Below are 27,473 nucleotides of genomic sequence, written 5' to 3'. Positions count from 1 at the left end.
TACCTGTTGCTTCTTGACCTGCATACAGATTTCTCAGGAGGCAGGTCAGGTGGTCTGGTATTTCCATCTCTTTACTTTGATTTTAATACAAATTAAAATCTCAGTGAGACAGTACTACACTCTGATTAGAATGGGTAAAATTTAAAAGGCTAATCATACCAAGTATTGGAGGGGATGTAGAAGAACTCAAACTCATACACTGCTGGTGTGAATGCAAATCCACAACCACCTTGGAGGAGTTTGGAAGTTTCTTCAAAAGTTAAAATCACACCTACATGAAGACCTAGCCATTTTACTCCTAGTTATCTGCCCAAAGGAAAAGACATACGCATCCGTAACAGACTTGTACATCAACGTTCCTGGCATCTTTTCTGTAACAGCCCCAACTGGAAATAACATACTGTTGGCAAAGAAGGTGAGGGGGAGTGACTCTCATAATTTCTGGTGTAGTACAAATTATAATTCCTATAAAAATTACAAATCCCATCAAATTTACAATTATCCTACACACCAAGCTATGTATGTGTAAAATGATGTATGTACAAGGTTACCCATATAGCTCTGTCTATAACAGCAAAAGGATGGAAACTGTTCAAGTGTCTCTCTATTAGGGAAATACATTAAAAAAAAAAAAGATACTAAACACCCTATATTAGTTTGCAGGGGCTGCCAAAACAGAATATTACAAGGGTGACTGAATCAAAATAAATTTATTTTCTTACAATTCTGGAGGCTAGAAATCCAAGATCAAACTTATTAGCAGGTTTGTTTTTCCTGAGGCCTCTGTCTTTGACTTTGTAGATGGCTACCTTCTTTGTTACTGCATTTTGTACTATATGAAAACATTGTTTTTGTAAAGTTACAAAACAGAATGAATTCAACTCATCCTAAAATACCATTAATTGTGAAAAGCAATAGACCATGTGAAATTAGCATCTCCCTCCACTACATCCTAAAGCATTAATGCAGTATCATTACAGACACTTCTTCTGGTTATAGGACTAAGACCAAAAAGGAAAGACAGACACATATTGGGGATAATCATATGTAGTGAAAAGAAAAAAAAATTCCGTGATACATTTCAAAATATAGATTAAAAAAGCTTAGAAAAAAAGACTGACTGAAATTAACTTAAGAAAAAGTAGAAAAGTTTGACCTCAAACAAAGAAAAGACAAAAATTCATCAAGTATCTCTCCAAAGAAGATTCATACTGAGATAGTTATATAGGTATTAGTGCTATTTTAAAAGGTACATTTCTGTGAAAAATAAAGGAACGTGCACCACTGAAAACTGACACCAGAACCCTGACACCCCATCTGACTGTGGGGCCTCTTGCTGTCCTGCCTTTACATGCTTCATGTGGCCTCTTCATTGACTCTGAGCACCTGGGGCTGTATTAGTTGACTGAATTTGGCAGAAAATGGTGCTAGTTCACTACCGGCCTAGTCGTTCAGAAAACTAGCAGCATACACATCCACCTTCTTAACCTTGCAGGGTCCCAAGCTGCCAGGTAAGAAGCCCAATCAGCTCACTGGATAGAACCTCGCAAGAGGCCCACACGGAGAACAGAGGCCAAGCCATACGAGTCAGGTTACCAGAGGAATGCAACTGCATCAGGGACCCCAAGCAAGAGCTGCAGAACCTCCCAGCTGAGCCCAGCAAACCTGCAGAACTGCAAAGGTCAAGAGTGGTGTGGTTTAAAGCCATTGTGTTTGGATAGCTGTTTCATAGGAACAATGGCTGAAAACACCGACAAAGCAGACACATGTGTGAATACATACACATCCATCCCCTCTTGCTAAGCACTATAAAACAGCACCACTCAAAGTTGCAAAATTTCACAATAAAATAACAGCAAATCAAATCTTGCAGTTCAATGAATGGTTAACACACCATGGCCAAGAAGAATTACAAATGGACTGTAAGATAGTGCAACAGTTACATATATGTAATCCATAACTTTAGGGAGTTAAGTGAGAAACCATATATGATCATCACTCAAGTTCCAAAAGTGCACTTGGAAAAAATCATGTTTGTTAATTACCACCGTTTTACTTTTTTTTTTTAACTACGGTTTTAAATGTATTTTGAAGTTTCAGGTTGCACTGAAGAAGGCCACAAGTCTTGTGAGTTTTTCCTGGAGAAGTAGGGGGTGGAGTGATGAAGAAGACTGTGTCATTCAGGTCAAATTAGGAAAAGGATAAGCTGTCAGCTATTACCAGCAGTAGTCAACATTTTTCTGAAAGTTCCAGATGACAAAATCAATGTGAATAAGAAATGACTTTATATAAGAAAGTGGCCAAGTCATAATTTACTGCTTTTTAATATTTAATATTAATAATTGATACTAATTAATGTATAATACAATTAAATATAATTAATGCTAATTATTAATAGTATTAATAAATATTAAATATTTTTAATATTTATCATCCAAAACCTGTTAGAAAATAGAAAAGAAGATTCCATTCACATGAGGAATAAAAACTGGAAAGTATTTCATTGGAAAAACACCTGAAATGGGAATGTACTTTATATCCGTAATCAGTTAACAATGGGCACACTGGACGGTGGCATTCAGTAGGTAAAATAGGAACTTACTTTCATTTTCTACATTGTATGTTTTCTTTTATCTTTTTAATTGTGCACTTATTACTCTTAAATAAAAAAACATGCATTTTAAAATTCTAGCCACAACTCTATAGGACCAGTCAACATAAATCAATAAAACCTACAACACTTTAATTTTTCAGCCAGTATATATTTACTTCAAGTAAGAAACATAATTATTTTATTTTGGTAATGAATCAGAAAAGTACATCTATGGTTTATATACAGAAATGATGCTGGGCCGGCAACAGGGCCGCGGCCTCTGCCGCAGGCTCCTCCTCACAGCTGACTCACATGGCCTCAGGGCTCACCTGCACGTGGTCCCACATGCTTGGAAGAACAGGATGCAAGGGCAGTGACCACTGAGCTACAGTTAACACATCATCCACCCCACTCATTAGGGAAATTTTCCTCATTGTTTATTGGCAGAGATTCAGATGAAAATCCGATCTGGCTATGAATCTATGGAAGGAATTATTTTAGGGCTCTGTGCTTTCAATGCCCAGGGCACAGGTTCAATCTCTGGTCGGGAAACAGAGCCTATGAACCGCAGAGCCTGGAAAAGAATCTGCCAAGGGCCACTTGGTGACTAAGTATTAATACATGTGTTGTGAAAATATGCAGATCCACAACCTAGGTGGAGGCTCTCATAGCTTGACTACTTGAGTAGAATTTTGGCCAGAAATATTCCTGTTTAAGAAATATACTGCAGAGAGTGCCAGGTACGGGGTTTATCTGTATTTTAAACTTGAATGTCTCTGAGATTACTGGGCTGGTCATGGAGGGGACTGGTGGAGAAAGGCCATTGACCAGCAGGTAGGACCACCTGGTGCCTCTCCGCCTATCATTTTATTGGGCAGTAGAAATTACCCTCCACTTAGCTGATCAGCTCTTCATGTGACTTCTTGGTCAACGTGACTCTTGGGGGGAAACTGCACAAAATTCCTTTCCTAGCCCCAATCTCAACTTCCCTTTCCAAAATGGATATCCTGCCACACAAGCTCGCAGACAGGCACGAGCAAGACCAGCCACCACTGCTGGAAATGGGCAAAATCCATTGTGTTCTCTAAAGACCACCGGCTCCACCTGCCCATGTGATTTGGAAACACAAACTTCAGAAATCCAGCTCCCTGGCTTGCACAGGCACACTTCCAGCAACAATACAAGAGGCCCAGGGACATAAGACCTCCCTATACATCCAGGCGAAACTCTCCCTCAATGTTTAAGAGATGAACATGTAATGAATGTAGCTAAATGAAGCTAAAACACACGATAGTATTTTGGGAATTGTAGAAACGTTATGATTACAGATACAACTTACTACACAGAGGGTAGAATCCTGGACAATAGAAAATCAAACCTCTCGCATGTTGTGAAGACAGAATGAGAAGATGGCAGTATACGAGCTGGGAAGCATTCTCTTTAGGCAGAGCATCTGTTAGAACCCTGATCGTAGACTTCGCTCTAGAGCTGTGACAGCAGGTGGATGTCTGTGGAGTCTCTGTACGGCCAGAGTGCAAATTCTCTTTTGAGAACCAATACTTCAAAGTACAAACACAACATAGATTCACAAATATGTTTACCATGCAAGGTAATGGAATTATATTCAGAAATGAAATAAAAGAGAAACTAACATCCAAATGAAAAGAAAAAAACAAACCATACTCCTCCGCCAAGCATTCCTGGTTAAAGAATGTCTCAATTTTAGAACCAAAAGGCAGTGGGCCTTGGGGAGGTGGAGAAGTGACCTTGGTTGGGTGCAGTCTCACACCAGGAGGGAGTCTTAGCAGCCATCCGCCCAGGGGTCATGACAGCACGTGCTCCAGAATGCCTTGTCTAATCAGCTGCTCGCACTTCCACCGAGGTAAAAAGTGCTGAGGGGAGGGGGGAGGAAGAGAGAGGAATGAAGAGCATTATTTTAAGTTACATGTGTCATTAAAAAGCAGCAATGCATGCTGAATATTTCAAACTGCACCAGTGAAGTAGTTAAAAGCTAAGCTTAAGTATATTTGCTATTTTCATCAATTAAATTGATGTTACTTAGAGCTGTACTAAAATCTGAATTTTATAAACAAATTCATACTTTCTTAAGTTAAATTTAAACTAAAGACTTCTGAATTCTAGTAGGTATTTTCCTCAGTGTTTGCATTTTTAGGTTTATGCACAGGAAAGCCAGGTAGGTGATCTGGGCCACACATCACAAGGGATGTGGCAACAGTTCACCAAGAAGGCAAATGGAAGGAGTGTCTTCTCCACTAAACCTCTTCGAGGATCTATGTCTGAACAGTCATTCCGCTACTAAGAGTGCAACTCTTCTCCCGTGTTTTTCAAGGATGAAAAGTCTTTGTAACCCGTGGATGCTGGCCATGTGCTGTGTGTGAGGAAGGTGGTGCCCAGCTAAGGCTCATCCTCCATGTCTCCAGAGAGCACACTGCTCTCATTCTGAGGTGGAACGGTATCTCCTGGTCTCATTCCCTCCCAAACAGCAAGGCTTAACACAGAAGGGAACATTTACTAAATTCTGGAGTGGGGAGGTGCAGGCAGTCAGGCAGGAAGACTTTTCAAGCTCACAGGTGACTAAAGGAATCTCAAAGACTAGACAGACATAGGTATTTGAGTAAAAATGAAAAACTGCATTAGGAAGTGCAGCGCAGAGAACTCTAGAAGGTGAACTGAAGGAGAGAGCGCGGCAAGTACTCAAGGAAGTGGAAGCCACTTCAGCAGCACCGTGCACCTGACAGTCCTTCACAAACTCAAGGCCTCACGTGGGACCCACGACCAAAGAAACTCCTGCCCACCAGTCATGAAGACCCACGGGCCAAGGACTGATGTCTGACTTAACTGAATTAAGTCTTACAACTATGAAATGTAAAAAAAAAGGAAAAAAACGATGGAGTTGTTCATTGAACAGTTATTCTAATGTCTACTAAAGACACTTGTTCTCATTTCTGGGCAATGAGAAACATGCCCTGTAGAGTCAAGAATAAAGGACTGTGTGGTAGGAAAATGTTTCCCTATTAATATTTCACATTATGTGGGTGATCTATAATACAGATTTTATAGAAAACTTATTTCTGATGTGCTCAGACATGTTAGAAGCCTCTTAATGTCCACGACAGTAGCTGATGCTTTTAAGTTACCCCAGTTTTATAGAGTGATACTGAGAGACAAAAGTCTCATCAAGAGGAAGGCTTCTGCCCACAAACCCTAGGGTCCACATGCCACAGAGCCCACACGCCACAACTGCCAAACCCGCGTGCTGCCACAGTGGAAGCCCGTGCACCTAGAGCCTGTGGGGAGCAGGCAGTCTACTGCACCCATAATCTCTACTTGATGTTTAAGGGCCAACCGTATCAGCCCTTTCTTACTATATGCAACGTTTGCTTCAAGTCTTTAGAAAAAGGATAAAAGGATATTTTATGATAAACTTAATGCCTATGACACAAATGATCATGGCAAGGTGATATTTATTTAGCTACTGACTCCAACATCTCCATCATTCAGCACTCTTACAAAATTTAAAGTATCCTAAGACAGTAAATACCTGGCTATTTTTTTTTAATAGCACTGAAGTACCATCCTCAACTTCAAATTCTCCGTAGCCTTTTAGACACCGCACCTGAAAAGAAAAACTGATGTTTTATAATATCTAAATTATTTTTTATTATGAAGTAACCATCAAGTAGCTGGGGGCCATACATGTACCTAAGGGAAGTATCAGGCTCTGTGGGCTTCTTCTCTGTGTACTTAGGCTTAGTGTTCCTTACTGAGGCATACTAGTGGTTCCAGTGTCCACTAGTTTCATTGTCCACTGGCGGGGAGGAGGAAAAATGGCAAATCTCTGAATATATGTGTAGGTCAGCACCGACAGCAAGGAAACTGAAGGAGCTGCCAAAGAGAGTTTTGGGTTGGATTTTCACTTTGATTTCACTTTGTTTTAACAATATGTAAAATACTTACATGGTTCTAAAGTTAAAACTTTTAAAAAACAGGTACAGCCAAAAATTTTTAGCTGTTCAATCCTATTCGCACCACCACCTACAGGTAAAAGTTTTGGCTTGGGTTTATGTTTCCTCTCGTTTGTTTTTTGCTTTATTGTGCTTTTCATATTGATTTTTTTTTTTTTACAAACTGAAGATTTGAGTCAACCCTGCATTGTCAGATGGCAGGATTTTTTAGCAATAAAATATGTATATAATGCTAACACATACTCAACAGACTAGTGTAAGCATAACTTTTACATGCACTGGGAAACCAAAGGATTTGTGTGACATGTTTGAGTGAATATTCGCTTCATTGTGAGTCAGAAACCAAACCTATGGTGTCACCAAGGTATGCCTATATACACTAGTATACAGTCATATACCCACTCCCTTGGACAAAAGTCAGCACACTTTGTGCATCAAAGAAACACTCATTTTTTTTAAAGGTATACTTACTTCTATATATAGGCTTTTTGGAGGTTTCATATCCTGTGTGATGTCCAAACCTTTGTCTCCTCCCAATGACCTCATGTAGGTAGCAAGGGACTTTTTATAACGATTGAACCAGTCCATCTGGAAACATAAAGATGGCCATTTGACAAAGCTGTAAGAAAATAAACTTGCAGAAACTGTACACTATACCTTTCAAAAACAGCACATATGCCCACATGCATCTTTACAATGACCACTCATTCAAACTACAAATATTATTGATTGCCTATTATGAACCAGGCACTGGTACCTAGAACAGTAGGTATTGGTCATTCTGCATATTGGTACCTAAAAATGCAGAATGATATACCACTTTCAAGGACTGAACAATTCAATATTATAATAATGTTAACTGATCTATAGATCCAAGTCTTTCTCGATCAAAACTCCAATTGTTGAAAAAAATCGAACTTGACGAAGGAGTCTGAAATTTGCATGGAAATGCAAAAAGCCAAAAATAGTTAAGACACTTGAAAAAAGAAGAACAAAATGGGAAAACTTACTTAAGAAGTATTACAAAATTACAGTCATTTCAGCAGTATGAAATCGGTACAAGGACAAATAGACTAAGACAAAAGAAAGCCCCCCCCACAGACATGAAACTTGGCTCGTACATTATTCACAAAAATATATTCCAGTACTGTAGATCTTTGTGAAAGATAAAACAAGGTAACTCCGAAAAGACTGTACAGAGAAACATCTTCATATCCTTCACTAGTGAAGTGTGTGCGTGCATACATACACACGTACACCCCTCCCTCAGGTTTAATACTCTGCCAGAACGACTCACAGGACCCAGCAAAGCACTGTCCTGACAGTCACTGTTGTACTGTAGTGAAAGGAATACAAATTAGAACCAGCCAAAGGAAGAGACAGCCAGGGTGAGGTCTGGGAAGGTCCCAAATGTGAAGCTTTGATTTCCTCTCCCTGAGGGATCAGGACACACCACCCTCCCAGCACACTGATGTGGAACAATGCACATGGGTCGTGTCAACCAGGGAAGCTCACACAACTCCGGAGTGTCATGACACAGGCTGCACTGATTGATCAAACCGTGACGGACTGAATCACAGGTGACGGAGCCCTCCTTCTAGCTCCCCTCTCCTCTCTGCAATGATATCAAGAGGCTAAAAGCCTCAAACCTGAGGGGAGAGTGGAAACCTCTGAATTTGTAGCCAGTTGGTCAGAAGGGAGAGTGGCCCTGGGAACCCCCAATCCATGGCTGGTGTCTGAAGTGAGGGCAGTCTTAACCTATGAAGTTTGGTCTAACTAGGTAGTTAGTGTCCGAAGTCACTGCAGTAGGTGCTATGACCTTCACTTTGTAAATGAGGGGATTTAGGCACATAGAGGGATGGAGTTGCCTGCCTAGGATTTCTCAGAAGCAGAGCCAAGGTTTCTACACTAGTTTGCTTGCCTTCAATCCTGTGTCCTTAAATACTGTGCCTCAGTGACCGGATAAATCAGGAATTCATCACACATTCACAAAGATAAGCAAAGTATGTGTGTGCGTGCTGAGTCTCTTCAGTCGTGTCCAATTATCTGCAACCCTATGGACTGTAGCCTGCCAAGGCACCCCGTCCATGGGATCATCCAGGCAAGAATACTGGATTGGGTTGCCAAGCCCTCCTTCAGGGGATCTTCCCGACCCAAGGATTGAACTCACATCACTTATGTCTCCTGCACTGGCAGGCAAGTTCTTTACCACAAGCGCCACCTGGGAAGCCCCAAGCAAAATATGTACCCACACATATTTTATGAAGAACTTCTAAATAATAATGCCAGTTTTGAATCCTACTGATGCATCACTAGCAGCTAACATAACGGGACCCTTTATTTTGTTAAGTAATAGTAGTTTTCCATACGGCATTTAGAATTACTCCTACCATTCTCAAACAGACAAAAAACTACTGAAAAGCAAATGTTAAAACAAAAAGACAAGTACTATAAATACTATTACAAAACAATGCCAGGGGGCTTCCCTCATAGCTCAGTTGGTAAACAATCTGCCTGCAATGCAGGAGACCTGGGTTCAATCCCTGGTTGGGAAGGCCCCCTGGAGAAGGAACTGGCAACCCACTCCAGTATTCTTGCCTAGAAAATCCTCATGGACAGAGGAGGCTGGTGGGCTACAGTCCATGGGATTGCAAGAGTCGGATATGACTTAGCGACTAAACCACCACCACCACAAACAATGCCAGAAGCTCAGCCAGTTTCTTAACTTACAGATTTGAACAAGAGTGCTAACTTACTTCTTCAGCAGACATGTGAAATCGTAAAGCACTTGGCAAGACACTGCCATATTCCCACCTGAGTGCTCTAATCCGAAGCAGCCGGTCATACCTAGAACATTAATATGGTGTTGGATCAGAAGTTGTCTTGATCAGGAGAGGCTTAAGGCTCAACCACCAGAAGGTAACATGTGGACTTTGATTTGATTCCAGAGGCAAACAAACCACTGTACGACACCTTTGGGACAACATGGAAAATAGGAACAGACTGGATGGATGCTGTGAAGGTATGTTCACTGCTCCAGATATGAGAACTATACAGTGGTCATGTGAGAAAAGGCCCCAAAGGCCCTTATTTCTTAAAGATGCATAAGAAACCTATTCAGTGGTAAAATGTCTAATGTTTAGCATAAAAAAAGATGAAGCAATTATGGCATAATGTTAAGAACTGTCTGACCTATATGATGGCTCCACGGGGGGTTGTAATATTATTCCCTAGCTTTAAGAATACTGTCATTTTCCATAATAAAAAATGTTTAAGTGAAAAAAAGAGAAACTTCAGAATGCTCATGAAAGAGAGACAACTCGGAGAATTCCTGACACCCACTGGGATGGGAACCCCCCACCGCTCCCCGCCACCCCGCAGACAGAGATGCTCACAGGTAGGCTACAGCGCAGCGCCGATTTCTCAGCAAAGAACAGTGTCGAAACTTGATGGTTGGTATCAGGTCACCTCGTCCACTTGACTTTGCTTCATTCCTGGCAAAACATTTCAGGAAAGGAATGTCTATTGAGTACAGGTTAAATTTTCAAAGTCAGCTAACAACTGACTCCATACTTGTTTTTAGCCATTTATGTTAGTAGTTAACCTACCTAAATAGTACCTGCCTCCACATCGGAGCTTTTGCTAATAGAATAAAATAGAAAAGAGCCAGGGAATTCCCTGGTGGTCCAGTGGTTAAGACACTGCACTTTCATTGCCGAGGGTACAGGTTCAATCTCTGGTCAGGGAACTAAGATCCTGCAAGCTGTGTGGACAAACTTAAATTCTTTCAAAAAAAAATTTAAAAACACCTAACTAATTTGCCTAGGATCACACTCCCATTGCTTTGTTTAGCCATGTGGCACATTGCGTTTTGCACACTGGTTAATATCCATTGTCTCCAAATGACAACCTTTTGCCTCACTAAAAAGAATCCCTTTTTCATGCTGGGACAAGAGATCAAATATCATGGGGCATAAGATTATGGCCTCACCTCATGTTCTCATCCTATGGAGTCCTCTTTCTATGGTATCAATACTTCCAAATCCTCATTCTCATAAACTGAGCTAAGGACTCTAAAGTCAAATGCTCCTCCAACTCATCCAAGAAATAGTTCTTCATTTTCAACTATGTTTGCACTTTACAGTCCTTCACACAAAGAGGGAGAAAATTTTGGTTTTACCCTATAAAATATATGTCTCCTTAGATATTAGACAACTATCACCTTTTCCAATCACATGTACAATTGTTTATTGGGTATGGTGTTTCAGTTTTGTAAAATGAAGAGTTCTGGAGAAGGTGGTGGTGGTGATGGCGATATGACATTATGAATGTTTTGAATACACTCAACAGTATGTGTGCTCAGTCACTCAGTAGTGTCCGTCTTTCTGACGCCATGGACTGTAGCCTGCCAGGCTCCTCTGTCCATGGAATTTTCCAGGCAAGAAAACCGGGGTGGGTTGCCATTTCCTTCTCTAGGACATCTTTCCCGACCCAGGGATTAATGCACATCTCCCGCACTGGCAGGCAGATTCTTTACCACTGAGCTATCACTGGTGTGTATCTTAACCACAATTGAAAAAAAAGAGGAAAACAAAACCAAACCATATGTATAGAACTAATCAGTATCTACTATGGAGTTTTAAAAGGCAACAGAGAAATACAAAATGTTTGTGCCTGCTATAGGCCCTGAAAATAAAGGCAAAATATATTTCCCATGTCTTCTAGATCTGTACCATGTACATAGATGTACCACATCTTCTAGATCTCTTCCAGACACTTCTGCCACTCTACAAATGTTAGATTTACTCTCCACATTGTTTACAATGTGCTCTTGATTATAATGAAATAGCACAAATAAAACACCCAACTTAACATCAAAGTACTTGATTAAAATACCCAAGAACTTCCTTAAAAAATTCACATTTCCGTGTGAGCAATTAAATAGATTTCTTCTGACAAAGAATTTTAACCAGAAACTGGTAATAGTGACTGTCCTGCCCAGAACCAAACTAGGAGGATAGGGCATGGAATTTTGGATCCTGAATTTCCCAATGGTATGAATACAGGAAAATAATTCCTTTACTGGACCAAGGCCTGTTCAGTTACCTCCTAAATAGGTCTGTAAACTGCTCTCTTTTCCCCTAGTCTGGCGCACCCTTCCTGTCACCTGCATGACCACCATATTCCCTCTCAGTCCCACCATCCACTATCCACATGGCAGCCGTGAGAACACAAACATGCCACCACCTCCCCCACATGCTTAAAAATCTCATCTGGTTGTTGCCCTTTGCCTGCTCACTAAGTTTCAGCCACACTGGCCTTTGGCCTTTGGTAATGATCAGGTCCCTGAGCATCCCGCCCTCTTTCATGCCTCAGGGCCTTTGCACATGCTGTTTCCTCCAATTAGAAATGCTCTGTGCCCACAATTACTTCCTCGCTAAAACCTACTTCTTCAGGCTCCAGCTGAAGTGTCTCTTCCTTAGAGACAATTTCCAGGATTTCTCAATCTACTCATATTTTCAGTGTATTACTCTCTCTCCGAGTGCTGTGTTTCCCTTCACAGTACGTAGTCCGACCTGGTTTACCTGCATTGAACATCTGTCTTCTGCCTGACACTGAGGGCCACGGGGGCAAACCTCTTGATTCTGCTGTTTAGAATTGAAACACCAGAGCCCTTTTTCAGCTCGTGTCTAGTGCATGCCTGTTGCATGAACAAATGAATGACTTGGGAACCTGAGTTCAGGACTTTCCATTTCCCTTACATTTACTGCAGACCTCTTGCACAGCAGTTCCTTGTTCATTGGTATCTATCCTCAAACACAGTCATTGCAAAATGTTCTGTGTGCTCCACAAACCCTAACAACACGCTGATTTCTATGTCCAACGAACTGATAAAAACACTACCTAACAAGGCCAAGGATGAAATCTCATGTGCAGACAGACTTCTCTCCTGGTTGAGCTCTCAATAACTCATTTTTCCTCCAGCAGCCAGTACTCTTGCGTCTTATTCTTCACCCAGTCAAAGGATCCTCTTAAGTCTGTTGTTCACCCCAGATCCTCCATTGTGCCAACTACCATGCTTGGCTCTAAATATTCTGCAACTCCAGAACCCTCTAACTCACCAAGCTGTATCGTTCTGCAGCACAAGTTCCCAGTGAACTTCACTTAAGCTTTTGAAAGTCACTGCTACTCCTGCTCAATTTGCAAACTGCCTGTTCTCCCTTTAAACCACTAAGTCCTCACCTGATGTAAACAATACACTTCACTTGTTTCGTCTGTTCCTTGTTCCCATCTCACCTCTTTCGGATCCATCCTGAATCCTTTGAAGTCATACTGTTGTACCCGGATCGCGGAATCCCACCAAACACCACCGGAGCCGCGGATTTATGCAAAAGCAGTGAGGAACTTTATTACAAGCTCGAGCAGGGACTCTCTTCACACAATGGCGAAGGAGCCCTGAGTGAATGTGGCGAATCTTCTTTATACTGTATAGCAGAGGAAACAGGAAGGGAAGCTTAAGGGATTGGTTAATTCATACCGTGCAGCAGGGGAAGCTGGAAGTCTTGTTAACTACTGATTGGTAGGGTGAGGGACTTTCCCGCCCTTCTTAGATTGCCTAGGGGTGGAGGGCAACTTGTCTTCTTCTGATTGGTTGGTTTGAAAAAGTTTTTTTTTTCTTTTTCTTGGGAGGGGGTTTTCACTCAAAATGGCGGCGCTATCTAAAATGGAGTCATTTTGAATTTTTTTTCTTTCACATTTCCCCCTCTCTTTGTTCCTATGAAAGGCCCAATCATGGGTCTTGTATATCGTCTGTGGGGACAGTCGAATACTGAGATCTGAGTAACAACAGGTGAACGGCATTGAATCTATCTTTTACAAAGGACATAATTCTATTTAATATGCAGGGACCTATAGTTAAGATTAATAACAGTAGAATGAGGGGTACTAATAGAGAAGAAATCAGGGTAGTCAACCAAGGGGAAGTATTAAACCAAGACTCAAACCATGATTGTTCATTTTCTCTTTCTTGTTTTTGCCTGCTTAGGCCTTCTCTAACTTTTTGAAGAGATTTCTGTACTACTCCTGAATGGTCAAATTAAAAACAGCATTCTTCTCCTAGGGCTGCACGTAGTCCTCCTTGTTGTAAGAACAGCAGATCTAAACCCCTTCTATTTTGTAACACTATCTCAGCCAGAGAACTTAAGGATTCTTGGAGGTGGGAAATGATTTTTCAAGCTGTTCAATATCTTCATCTATTGCAGCCCTTAGCTGGTTATACTGTTTATCTTGGAGCATTAAGGCTGCAATTCCACTTCCAGTTCCTATAGCCCCCAATCCCAACAGGACAGTTAGTTAGGGCAGTGACGGGTTCTCTTTTTACCCTATACTGACCTAGTGTCTCTAACCTTGGTTGCAGTTCTTCTTCTGAATACTAGTTTAGCCGGGGGATTAGATGGACTAGGACACAGAAATCTTGGGAGGTTTTTAGTGCCGCCTGATGGGCACACGGAGTTAGTCTGGTGGAGCAAGCCCACCACCCATTTTCTGGTGGGATGATCCACTGGTGAGTGGAATTAGTGAGGTTAGTCATAGGGACTGTGTGATTACATAGGTGTTGATAAGTCTCAGGGATAGCTCCTATGCAGGTGCCTATACCCGTAATGGAGCTTACTGTCAGGCGGCCCGTACCAGGTTGTTGCTGCCATCTACAGGCTGAGATATTGGCAGTCATATTGAATCCTGAAGAAAAAGCAACTGCCTCATAATAAGGAGGCCTAATATTATAGCAGAGCCAGCAGCCATTTGTTAAGTCCGGACGAGAGGCATTAAGGGTAAGGTAAGCTGAGATCATTTTTATAAGGGGGTCTGTAGGTGGGGACATGTCAACTATGGGGGGAGCTATGGGGGGAGTGTGTGGAGTAGGCCCAGTATCCCGACTTTGGTTCTGGGAGGGAGGTTTTGGGGTTGTCATCTGGGAAGGTTTTGGGGCTATCACCTGGTTTGGTCCCAAAGCTACCTTGGGGGCCAAAGAGTGGTCCCAGCTTTAATCTGAGCTCAAACCGGACTCCACTATCGAATCCAGTCTGATAAAGACGTAGGCCCCAGGCTCTGCCTACGTCCCACCTGGTAAACTTTTTTCCCTCATCAGTGAACTTAATCTGTAACGGAAAACACTGTCCAGGTTTAGACGACAGCGTCTTACATGGTGGGGAATCTTGGGGTAATTTTACCTGAATGAGGTCTTTGTCGGGATTGGTGAGCCAATGGACCGTTCCTGTAGTTTCACATCCCCAAGCGGCGCAATAAAAAGAATCAACTCCCCCACATTTTGCAATTTGGTTGCGATCCCTTCCTCCCCCCGGGCAGACATATATGGGTGTTGGTATTGTGCATGGTGTGTCTCCCTGGAAGGCCCAGTCAAAAAGGCCGAGAGTCCCAAACTGAGGGCTCCCGATGAAGTCACTCAGTTGACTGGGACCACGGAAGCCGTTACTGTCGGCTGCCAGGACGCACAAATCAAAGGTCAATACAGGCCACCATGTCCCTTTGGGGGCTACGTTGGAACTCGAATTAAGTATTTCTCCGGTCTCAGGGTTGTAGACCATCCAAGTCATGTTAACCGGTTGATGGGGATTGGCTGAGGTAAGCCCTTGGATGGCTGCCCAGAGCACAAAGTACCTTAAGAGGGAGATACTTCTTTGGGGCGTTTCTGAAGTTTTAACTTGAGTGGGTTGTCCGGATGCTTGGAGACTCTCCATTGTGGCAGAACCTCGTGGATGTCGGTGAAAGGATCAGCAGGCCTCACATGTGAGAAGTGGACCCACGTTGATATACCACCTACTTTGAGGGCCGTTGGTGTGACCAAAATGACGGAGTAGGGTCCTTTCCAGCGTGGTTCGAGGGTGTCTGAGTGGTGTCTTCGAACATAGACCCAATCTCCTGGATGGAAACGATGCGGTTCAGGCGGTGGCTTGGTGAGGTATAGGGCTTCTAGCCGTTTCCAAATGTCTTTGTGTACCCGTTGGAGGAGTTGGAGAGAGGAAAACAGAGCATCAAAGGTAAGTCGGCTATTAAATCAGTCTTTAAACTAGGTACAATAGGGGGAGGCCTCCCGAACACAATTTCAAAGGGGGTTAGCCTCAACATGTAATGTGACTTCCGTACCCGGAACAAGGCAAAGGGGAGGAGCGCCACCCAGTCCCCGCCAGTCTCTAGGGTTAATTTGGTCAAGGTCTCTTTTAAAGTTCTGTTCATTCTTTCTACTTGCCCTGAACTCTGGGGTCGATAGGCACAATGTAATTTCCAATTTGTCCCCAGAACCGCTGCCAGTCCCTGACTTACCTTGGAGACAAAGGCAGGACCGCTATTGGAACCTACCTGTGTAGGGAATCCAAAACGCGGCAGGATCTCTTCTTAAGTTTTTTTGTTACTACCTGGGCTGTCTCCTTTTTTGTTGGGTAGGCCTCTACCCATCCAGAAAAAGTATCAATGAAGACCAGCAGGTATCTATATCCATATTGTCCCGGTTTTACCTCAGTAAAGTCTACTTCCCAGTAGGCTCCAGGGCGTGTTCCCCTTTCTCTGGCTCCTTTGGTTGCTCCTGAAGTCTTTGTTGGGTTAGTTAACAGGCAAGCCTCACAGTCTGAGGCAATTTTTTCTGTTTTCGCCCAGTAGTCTTTGATGACAATCTTTGCAGTTCTAACGAGATCTTGCATTTTTTTCGCCCCTAAATGGGTTGCATTATGAATTTTCCAGAGCAGTTCTGTCCCCAGTTTTTCAGGTAAGATAGGCGCTGACTTAGCGTCTTTCCACCAGCCATTTTTAAATTGAGTCATAGGTAAGGAGTTAATCCATTTTATATCTGTTTCACTGTATTCGGGGTTATCGGGTAGAGTCATGGTCCCTGGGTCAGGGAGTTGAGCTGCCAAAACTGGGGTAACAGATGCTAGAGCAGCCTCCTTGGCCGAAAGATCAGCCAGTCGATTGCCTCTTGCCACGGGGGAGTCGCCTCTTTGGTGGCCTGGGCAGTGGACTATGGCCAGTTTCTTGGGCGGCTAGAGGGCCTGTAGAAGCTCAAGAATTGTTTCTTTATTTTTTATAGTTTTTCCTTCAGCCGTCAGGAGCCCTCTCTCTCTATAGATGGCCCCATGAATGTGTGCTGTGGCAAAGGCGTATCTGCTGTCAGTATAAACGGTCAGGTTTTTTTCTCTACCTCTTTTGAGTGCTTCAGTCAATGCTATAAGTTTGGCTTTTTGGGCCGATGTCCCATGGGCCAAAGGGGCAGCCCATATGACTTCTGTCTCCGTGGTCACAGCCGCACCCGCATACCTTTGTCCATTCTGTATGAAGCTGCTCCCATCTGTGTACCAAGTCAGTTCAGTATCCGGAAGGGGGACGTCTTTCAGATCAGCTCAGACCCTACATACCTGAGCCAGGATGTCAGCACAGTCATGTAGTGGAGCGTCCAGGTCTGGATCCGGCAGGAGTGAGGCTGGGTTCAAGATAGTTGGCGGCTGAAAAATGATCTTGGTAGGGTTTAGTAGTAGTCCCTGGTAATGGGTCAGTCTAGCGTTACTGATCCATCGATCTGGAGGTTGTCTCAATATACCCTCTATGGCATGAGGGGTTGTTATTTGCAGTTCTTGTCCCAGGGTTAATTTGCCAGCGTCTTTTACTAATAAGGCCACAGCAGCCACCATACGCAAGCAGGGAGGCCATCCACTAGCCATTGGGTCCAGTCTTTTTGAAAGATATGCCACTGGTCTTTTCCAAGGTCCCAGTTTCTGGAGGAACACCCCTTTGGCTACCCCTCTGCTCTCATCTACATAGAGAAGGAAGGGCTTAGTGACGTCAGGCAGACCTAGGGCAGGGGCTGACAGGAGGGCTGCCTTAATGTCCTGGAAGGCTTTATCCATTTCCTCTGTCCAGGCAAATGGTATAGTCTCTTTTGTTGCCTGGTATAGTGGTCTTGCCATTTCAGCAAAACCTGGGATCCATAATCTACAGAATCCAGTGGACCTCAGAAATTCTCTAATTCCGCATTGACTCTGGGGCTTAGGGATCTTTAACAGTCTCTTTTCTAGCTTTGGACAGCCACCGCTGTCCTTCTTTTAATATGTATCCCAGGTAATGAACCTCTTGTCTGCCAATTTGTGCTTTCTTTGCGGAGGCCCGATATCCCAGCTCACCTAAAGTATACAGCAAGTCTCTGGTTGCCTCCAGACAGGTTTGTTGGGATTCTGTGGCCAACAAAAGGTTGTCTACATACTGTAGCAAGGTAACCCGTGGGTGGTGGATACGGTACTCACCCAGGTCCTCATGTAATGCTTCGTCGAAGATTGTGGGTGAGTTCTTGAATCCTTGTGGTAGTCTCGTCCAAGTTAGTTGCCCGTGAATGCCTTCCTCTGGATCTGACCATTCGAAGGTGAAAATATTCTGGCTTTTGGGTGCCAGGGGGAGGCTAAAAAAAGCATCTTTTAAGTCCAGTACCGTATGCCACTGGTGACTGGGGTTCAAAGAGCTCAAAAGAGTATAGGGGTTTGGTACTGTGGGGTGGATGTCCATTACCCGTTGGTTAACTTGTCTCAAATCCTGCACTGGCCTGTAGTCACTGGACCCCGGCTTTCTGACTGGGAGAAGGCGGGTATTCCAGTTGAATTGGCATGGGCGTAGGATGCCCTGAGCCAACAGCCTGCGAATGTGAGGGCGAATACCTCTTTGTGCCTCTTGTGGCATCTGATATTGCTTGACTCTGACGGCCTCTGCTCCTGGTTTGAGTTCAATATAAATTGGGGGCCGATGTTTGGCTAAGCCTGGACCTCCGGTTTCTGCCCAGGCTTGTGGGTATTCATTAAGCCACTGTTGCATATCAGCCTCAGGGACTACTTCGGGGGAGCCTTGGTGTAATCTGTACTCATCTTCTATTTGCATGGTTAGAACTTGTACCAGCCTCCCGGCCGGGTCTGTAACATCTATCCCCTCAGGTGAGAAATGGATCTGGGCTCCTATTTTGGTTAGCAAGTCTCGCCCAAGCAGTGGGTAGGGGCAGTCTGGTATGACCATGAAAGAGTGGGATACCCGGCCCATGCTCAGATCTATGTTTCTTCGGGTAGTCCATGAATATTTTTTCATACCAGTGGCCCCTTGCACCCATGAAGTCTTTGAAGAGAGTTTTCCCCGTGGGTCAAGCAGGACAGAATGTTCGGCCCCAGCGTCCACTAAAAACTCAACTGGGGTCCCCTCCACTTTTAAGGTTATCCTGGGATCGGGAAGGGGTCCCGGGCCCCATCTCCCCTAGTCGCTCAGGTCCCCCAGAGTCAAAACGTTGGTTCCTTATTTGAACTTTTTAAGGCAATCTTTAACCCAATGTCCTTCTTTCTTACAATATGCACACTGGTTCCGTCCTAATTTTGGTTTTTCCTAGGGGTTGGGTTTCGGCTTACCTTCTGCCAATTGTCTCAATCTCTTTTCTCATTCATTAGGCTAGGCGCTGGTGGCTGCCAGGAGAATGCGAGCCATATTTTGGGTCTGTCGGTCGGCGGCTCTAGTCTGCTTCTCTTCAAGTGTCTCTCGGTTATTATAAACTTTTTCTGCTACTGCCATCAGACCTTGAATAGATTTTTCACCTAATCTATCTATCTTCTGTAACTTCTTCCTTATATCTGGGGCTGACTGATTAATAAAATGCATTATTAAGGCTGACCTAGCATCTTCCGCCTCAGGGTCCATGGGAGTGTACTGACGGAATGCGTCCATCAGTCTCTCCAGGAACGCCGCAGGACTCTCTTCTCTCCCTTGCTGTACATTACCTACCTTAGCCAAATTAGTGGGCCTGCGAGCGGCCGCTTTGAGACCCCCCCAACAGAGTCTGGCGGTAGACCCGGAGCCGCTCCTTACCTTCTGCCGTGTTAGAGTCCCACTGTGGCCTAGATAAAGGGAAGGAAGAGTTAATCGTCGCAGGGTTAGCCGTGGGTTGCCTATTATCTCCTGGCACCAGTTTCCGCGCCTCTAGCTGGATCCCTTTCTTTCTTCTGTGGTGAATAATACCTGGAGTAGCTGCTGACAATCGTCCCATGTAGGTTGATGAGTGAACAGAACAGTTTCTAACAAATTAATAAGCTCTTTAGGTCTCCCTGAAAATGGGGCATTCTGGGTCCTACAATTGTATAAATCACTAGTAGAAAAGGGCCAATATTGAATGGGTTGATTTCCATCAGCATCAGGGGGACCCAGAGCCCTGAGAGGAAGAATAGCTGCTGAAGTAGAGTCGGCAGGCCCCCCAGGGGAGGTGGCCTTACGATTTCGGGTGTTCATTGCAGGTCCTCCCCCAGCGCTTCTGGGGAAGGTTGGGGGAGTGGGGGTTCGGGCTGAATAGGAGGAGGGAGAGAATATGGTGGAGGTGTGATAAGGAGATCAAGAGTCAAATCTTCCTGTAAAACAGGGGCAAAGGGGGCAGCCGGAGGCTTTTTCTTTTCTTCAGCCACTAGGATCTCCGTGGCTGCTGCTGCCTGCGGAGGTAAAAAGGGTTGGATCCAAAGGGGTTGGGCTGACTATTAAATCTTCCCAAACCAGGATATATGGGACCTGGTCTGGATGTCCGCTCCGAGGTCTGAGGATGATTTCTCGAACTCTCCGGACAGTCCTTAAGTCGAAAGTCCCTTCAGGAGGCCAGCCTACATTAAAGCTGGGCCATTCAGCACTGCAAAAGATAACCATCTGAGATTTTTTAATTTCTACACTCAGATTATGAGCTCAAGCTCTAACTTCTTTGAAATGGTCAGTTATTAAGGTAAGCGGAGAGCATCCAGATTGGGTCTGTCCCATCGTCAGTCAGTCACACAATGAACAAACAAGACAACACACCAGACAAATAACAGCGCGCGCAATTCCGAGAACAAAAAGTACAGAGTATATCAGATGTATATCAGAGGTGTATATATATATATACAGGAAGACGTCTCTTCCTGCTCCCTGCTGGAGACCATATCGGCGCGTCCGCCTAGGTCTAAATCCAGCTACAGATTGGGGCCCCCCTACAGATACAGATGCAGCTGCTGCTACTGCTTACTGGCCGTTCGTCCTCCGAAGCGCGGGTCCTGGAGGGCTCAGGGGATTCCAGACGAGCCCCCAAAATGTTGTACCCGGATCGCGGAATCCCACCAAACACCACCGGAGCTGTGGATCGATGCAAAAGCAGTGAGGAACTTTATTACAAGCTTGAGCAGGGACTCTCTTCACACAATGGCGAAGGAGCCCCGAGTGAAAGCAGCAAATCTTTTTTATACTGTATAGCAGAGGAAGCGGGAAGGGAAGCTTAAGGGATTGGTTAATTCATACTGTGCAGCAGGGGAAGCGGGAAGTCTTGTTAACTACTGATTGGTGGGGTGAGGGACTTTCCCGCCCTTCTTAGATTGCCTAGGGGGTAGAGGGCAACTTGTCTTCTTCTGATTGGTTGGTTTGAAAAAGTTTTTTTTTCCTTCTTCTCGGGAGGGGGTTTTCACTCAAAATGGCGGTGCTATCTAAAATGGAGTCGTTTTGAATTTTTTTTCTTTCAATACCAGTCAAACAATAAGTATTTATCGAACACTTACCATGGGCCAAGCGCTACTCGGTCCCTATAGACATAACAATCATGAACACAAATCATTCTACTTCTGTATAGCCAGGGCATGATCAGGGTCACAGAGAAAACCAAATCATATCTAAAAACTAATATTAAGATGATCTGACTTCAACATTGTACTTCTTAAATTGTTTTAAAATATGAAGCTTACCAACTTACACATCAGATTGGTTTTGCTCATATAAAGCTTTCATCTCCTCCAGAACTTGCCTCAGTCCATCTTCCTGGAACATATAAAATTACACTCATTAATTCACCCACCAAGTTTGTAGCAATACTCTATGCTTATGTACCTTATGAAAAACCAATAGTCCTTCCACACCTACTAAGATGGCTATAATGACAAGTGTTGGAGAGGATGGGGAGAAACTGGAACCCTTGTACAATGCAGGTAGGAATGCAAAATGGTACAGCCCTATAGAAAACAGCCGTGTGGGTCCACAAAAAGTTAAATTTAGAATTACCATATTATCCAGCAATTCCACTTCTAGGAATACACTCAAAAATACTGAAAACCTAAGTTCATACAAAAACTTATGCACAAATATGCAGAGTAGGATTACTCATAACAGCCAAAAAGTGGAAACAATCCAAATGTCCAACTGATGAACAGATAAGCCAAAATGCTATGTCCATTTAATGGAATATTACTCAGTCAAAAAAAAAAAGTGCTGATACACACAACAACATGAACTTTGAAAACACTGCTTAGTGAAATAAGCCAGACAGAAAAGGACAAATATTGTATGATTCCACTTATCTGAAATGTCTAGAATAGGCACTCATAGAAACAAAGTAGATTAGAGGTTACCAGGCTGAGGGGGAAGAGGAGTGGGGAGTTACTGCTTAACGGCTACAGAGTTTACTTGGGGTTATGAAAAAGCTTTGGAAATAGGGGTGATGGTTGCACAACAATGGGAATATAATTAATGCCACTGAAGTGTACACACAAAAGTGGTTAGAAATGGCAAAGTTTAAGTTATGTATCGTTTACCACAATTAAAAAAAAAAGGAATGAATTGCCAACAAAATACACAATTAACATTCTAATTAAGGATAATCTTAAATACATTGTGTTGAGAAGTCAGACAGAAAGGAGTACATACTGTATGCTTCTAACTGGCCCCATTCAGAAAAGTTTGCAATTCCTGGCATGCTAACTCCAGAAATACAATAAAAAAGACAAATATAATCTGTAGGGGAAAGAAAATCCTTGGTTGCCTAGGGCTGCAGATGGGAGGTAGCCAGTGCCACAAAAGAGAAAAGGTAATCCTTGGGATAGCAGATATCTTGGTTAGGTTGCTGGTTACAAGGATTGTATACATTTGTCAAAACTCAAAGATCTATTAAAATGTTTACTGTGTTGTATATAAATTATACCTCAATAAAACTAATGACAAAAAACCAATAGTCTACAGAAGTAATAACACATGACAGAAGCATATAAATAACTTATTATTTATTGGAAAAGGATTTTAAAGGGTTACTACCAAAAACAAAACAAAACAAAACAAAACCCCACCTATGCACTGCCAGGATAGAAAACAGAAAGGTCAAAGGAGTTTTTCTGCTATCTCATTGGGCAAATTTCTAAAAAACTTCCCTTGGAGGGATAAAAACATTATATTTATAAAATTCATAAATGTTATACAGTGTCTGTCAAAAAGCAACCCCTACACCTGAAACACTGTAAATAAACTATATTTCAATTAAAATTAAAAAAAAAAAGAACCCAATAATGCTATAACAATGACCAAAAAAAAAAAAAACAAAAAAACCCCCACAAAAACCTCAAAACAAAACAATGATAAGCAACCCATCTACTTTTAGAGCTATAGTACATACATTAGCAAAAATGTTTTAGCACTACTGGTATAATTACAAAATTACACTACTTAATCCTGCTTGAATATAAGAAATCATTTCTAATGAAACATGAAAGCATGACTTCTACTTCCTTTTTCATCAACTGGTTAAAAAGATATGGAAAAGTCTGATTTACTAGAATTCAGTTAAATATTCCTTTTATCACAAATATTAAGGAACAGTTGAAACTCTTGCACAATTAGGAGATCAGTAGGTATACAAAAGACAAGAATGAAATAAACTTGTAAAGATACAACCAAATTTTCAGATTTAAATTTTTATTTATTGTTTTATGACTTTGATTTTTAAAATTCACACTGGGAAGTGCATCATTTTGTGCTCCCACCTCCAGCTGTAAGCCCCTGGGAACTCAAGATAATTTTCCTAAAGACTCAAATGATTATCAGTTCTGCATATCCAAAGTGCATCATTCCAATTTGCCAAACACAGCACCTAACCATGAGGGATTCTGGAATGAATAAGGCAGAGTCCCTGCTCTAAACCAGCTACCATCTGCTGGGGAGGAATGATTCTCGAAAGCATGTGTGGGTCAAGGGTGTGAGGGGTCAATCAGATCAAGATCAATTCTTAGTCTAACCCAGCTCAGCTGTCCCAGGGGTCAGCCCCTAAAGGTAGGCACTACTGCAAGAAAAGGTGCACCTAGACCCTCTAAGACCCAGAAAAGCCAGGATTTTACACTTCTAAGAAACCAACACTTAAAATCCAAGCGAAAAAGACAGCTGGACTAACAGTCTGAAAAGCCAGCCCCTTGGGCAGTGTCTGCCTGTGCCTTTGGGCTCGTTTCTTCCCATGTAACTTAGTCTTCCCACTCTAGTGGGGCCATATTGGAAAGCCTCCATCCCTCTCAAACATCTGGCTTAAAACTCAGCATTCAAAAAACTAAGATCATGGTATCCCGTCCCATCACTTCATGGCAAATAGATGGGGAAAAAATGGAATCAGGGGCAGAATTTATTTTCTTGGGCTCCTAAATCACTGCAGATGGTGACTGCAGTCATGAAATTAAAAGACCCTTACTCCTTGGAAGAAAAGCTATCACAAGCCTAGAGAGCATTTAAAAAGCAGAGATACCACTTTGCAGACAAAGGGTCCTACTGTCAAAGCTACGGTTTTTCCAGTAGTCATGTATGGATATGACAGCTGGATCATAAAGAAGGCTGAGCACCAAAGAACTGATGCTTTTGAACTTTGGTGTTAGAGAAGACTCTTGATAGTCCCTTGGATAGCAAGGAAATCAAACCAGTCAATCCTAAAGGAAATCAACCTTGAATATTCCTTGGAAGGAATAATGCTGATGCTGAAGCTCCAATACTTTGGCCACCTGATGTAAAGAGCTGATTCACTGGAAAAGACCCTGATGCTGCGAAACATTGAGGGTAGGATGAAGGAGAAGGGGGCTGCAGAGGGTGAAACGGTTGGATGACATCACTGACCCAATGGACATAAATTTGGGCAAAGTCAGGGAGACAGTGAAGGACAGGGAAGCCTGGCCTGCTGCTGTCCATGGGGTCACAAATACTGGGGCATGACTTATGGACTGAACAACAGTAACAACAACTCCTCTGAGTTCTGTGTCTCCAGTGAACCTCCCGCTGTGGTCTCCTAACTTTTTAGATAAGGTAACTGCCTGAAGTTGCAAGAATAACAGACTGGAATCGAAGAAAACTGTTCAAGTTGAGGCTCCACTTCCAACACGCTGCAAGTTCACACAGGCCCTTTAACTTGATCCTTAATTCCAGGCGCTCAGTTTCCCCATCTGTTAAATAACCCAAGTGTCAGCCTAACTGCTCTTGAATGTTCAAAACTCACCTTACCCAGACGCTCTTCCGGCTGACCGCCAGATGTTTACATTGCTACCTGAGTGAAGCCTCCAGAGACGCCGGTCTCTCCACGCCCCGGCGACTCCTCTCACCTCCACCCCTGTCCTCCTACCTACCAGTCCTGTCCTCCTAGGACACGGTGTTCAGGGCCCCCCGACCGGGCTGTGGACCACATCCATCGCTTCTGTGGTCTATTTATAACCCACTCAGAACCAGTCTTTCTTCTATCCGGTCCATTCCTCAAAGTGCTGCGACAGCTATCAAAACACAGAGTGATCCCGTCGCTCCTCTGAAATGCCTTGTAGTGACGAGCAAACCTCCGGGCCCCGGAGCCCGCCCTTCCCCGGCGGGGAGGGTGTTGCGCGGCCGGCTCTCCGGTGGGGCTACACTCATCGCAGCCCTCAGGGCACCCCGGTTCACACCTCCCCAGTATAACTCACACCTGAGCTCTAGCACCGCGTCTCCCGGTCTCTCTGCACCTCACAGGGGCCAGACGCCCACGAGAGGCGGCGGGGAGCGAGGAGAGTGGCGGCAATCCCCGATCTCGCGGGAAGCCACCAAAACCGACCTGCCCACGACCTTCCATGTCCACGGAGGAGAACCATAGGCACACCCCCATCCCGCTCTGGGTTGTGTAGCCCCAGAGAAGCGCCCTGGGGAGGACCCCGCCCTCACGTTGAAAGCAGGCAGCCTTCCCTCGGCCGCGCGGTGCAGCTCCCGGACCAGCTCCATGGCCTTCTCGCAGAACATGGCCCAGGCACCGGGCCCTTTGGACCACCGGCTCTCACCCAAACGGCCGCCTCACTCACTGTTCCCTACGGCTTTTGCTCCTATTGTTCCCAAGAGCGCAGTGCGGACCCCGCCTCCGCCCCGTTTTGGCGCCAAAACGGCGACCAATAGGAGCGCACTGCTGGCCTCCGGGCTACGGTGGCCGCCAGGGGACATTTGCCTCCGCCGTGCAGCCTCAGTGCCCCAGGGAGCCTCGCACTGGGGAGGTTGCGGGCCTCGGTCCGGCTTCAGGCCCACCGCTGTCCAGGCCTCGGTCCAAGCTCAGGCTGAGCGGCAGGACAGCTCTCACGCAGCCCAACTCGGGATGGACGCACGCCCGATCTTCCGTTGGATTCAGTCATTCTCCTTTTGGTTGATAGCGTGTGCACCTTGAGGTCTAGAAGGCAGGTCCGGAAAAGGTGGGCATTGATGTTGGGACCCAGCGTTGCGTTCTGTTCGGTTTTGCAGTGTGTATTTTTTGTGTTATAACAAAGGGAAAACAACTTTTATTGGGTAGCTCTTGTGTGCTGGACCTAGACTGTGACATTCTTCATGTAATTCTCATGGTTAGCCCTAAAGTGGTTGTTAAGATTCTTGGTGCTGAGTAGCAAATGGAAGTTAAACAACTGTTATTGTATATGAATACACATAGCCGTATTCTCACCTGCATGATTATGGAAATTTTCATATCCACATAGAATCAAAGGTGGGAATTTCTACTACAGAAACAATTTATATTATTTGGCTTTTTTTTGGGCTCCGCTGCAAGGCTTATGGCAGCTTAGTTTCTCACCTCTGCTCCTTGCAGTGGAAGTGCAGAGTCCTAACCCCTGGGCCACTGTGACTTTTCTGTTTTTTAAAGCAATGTTACTTGGATTCATTCTATCTAACCCTAGAAAATTTGTTCCTTTTTGGCAAATATAGACACAGTAGATGTGTGATCTGAGAGATGAGCCTGGAAATGACTCACAGGGTCTCTGAATCTTATCTTTAGGTGCAGTGACATTTCTTTCCCAACTCTACAGTCATGGATAATTTAAGTGTTTTTATTAAATACATAATTAGATAGTGGACCACCCACCTGCCTTACAGAAGATCCGTGAGAGCCTGGCGTGCTTGCCTTGTGTCCCCGCCTCAGTGTTTGAGCTCTTGGGGAGCATGTTGGTTTCCCAGCAAACCTGCTCCTCCTTCCACTTCCTGTCCCATTTTAGGGACCGACATCTCTCCAGCTTCTCATGCAGAGCTTTGAAGTCACCCCTTATCACCCACAGCCAGTCTACTACCAAAATCTCTCAGTGTTCCATCCAAAATGTTACACAAAATGGTATCCTTCTCTCCATCTTCATCTTCATCCCTTAAGACCGGGGCAATAGGCAGCAGCCTCTTACCCATTTTTCTCTCTTTAGTTCTGGCCCAGCTATTCTATTCTCACTGTCAATGGAGTAATCTTTTCACCACATCATTTGGGTACAGCCACTCCTGGTTAAAACCTTTAACTGCTTCCCAACCAGAAAGATCAGAGTCTAAAACCTCAACATGACCTTCTAGGTGGGGACTACATGGAACTTACTTCTCCAGGTTCCTCAGGCCACTCCTCCCTGTGCTTAAGGTGACCCCCCTTCTGCCTGGTCCCACAGCCTATCTGTCCTCCTTCTTCTGTTTCTACCTTCTCCTCTGCTCCCACCTTCCTCATGGTCCTACCTGTCTCCCCTTCTTCTCAGCCCCACCTCCTCCCTGTCCCATCTTCTTCTGTTCCTACCTTCAACAGTCCTGCCTGTCCCAGAGCCTTTGCACTT

The 27,473-nt window shown here is 44.1% G+C and overlaps 1 protein-coding gene across 1 annotated transcript; it reads right to left on the bottom strand.

The window, feature by feature from the left end:
* LOC122681539 (DNA replication complex GINS protein PSF1-like) lies at positions 1 to 25,768 on the bottom strand. The gene is made up of 7 exons (XM_043883740.1): positions 25,585 to 25,768; positions 21,362 to 21,426; positions 9,975 to 10,073; positions 9,336 to 9,426; positions 7,051 to 7,167; positions 6,156 to 6,230; positions 1 to 4,485 (listed from the first exon to the last, which is right to left on the bottom strand). The coding sequence occupies exons 1-7, from the start codon at positions 25,657 to 25,659 to the stop codon at positions 4,417 to 4,419; spliced, it is 591 nt and encodes a 196-aa protein (XP_043739675.1). The 5' UTR covers positions 25,660 to 25,768; the 3' UTR covers positions 1 to 4,416.
* Between the last annotated feature and the right edge of the window lie 1,705 nt (positions 25,769 to 27,473).

The sequence above is a fragment of the Cervus elaphus genome, chromosome 23 (assembly GCF_910594005.1).
Source record: "Cervus elaphus chromosome 23, mCerEla1.1, whole genome shotgun sequence".
NCBI classification, from domain to species: Eukaryota; Metazoa; Chordata; class Mammalia; order Artiodactyla; family Cervidae; genus Cervus; species Cervus elaphus.
Note: the sequence above shows the minus strand (reverse complement) of the source record. Positions and strands in the feature narration are given on the sequence as shown.

Excerpts from the sequence above, each read along its gene's own strand:
- LOC122681539 (XM_043883740.1), bottom strand. The coding sequence starts at position 25,659 with ATGTTCTGCGAGAAGGCCATGGAGCTGGTCCGGGAGCTGCACCGCGCG. Across the intron at positions 21,427-25,584 it reads GAAGGCTGCCTGCTTTCAAC|GAAGATGGACTGAGGCAAGT; the intron begins GTGAGGGCGGGG and ends TATATGTTCCAG. Across the intron at positions 9,427-9,974 it reads CGCTGCGCTGTAGCCTACCT|GTATGACCGGCTGCTTCGGA; the intron begins GTGAGCATCTCT and ends TTAATGTTCTAG.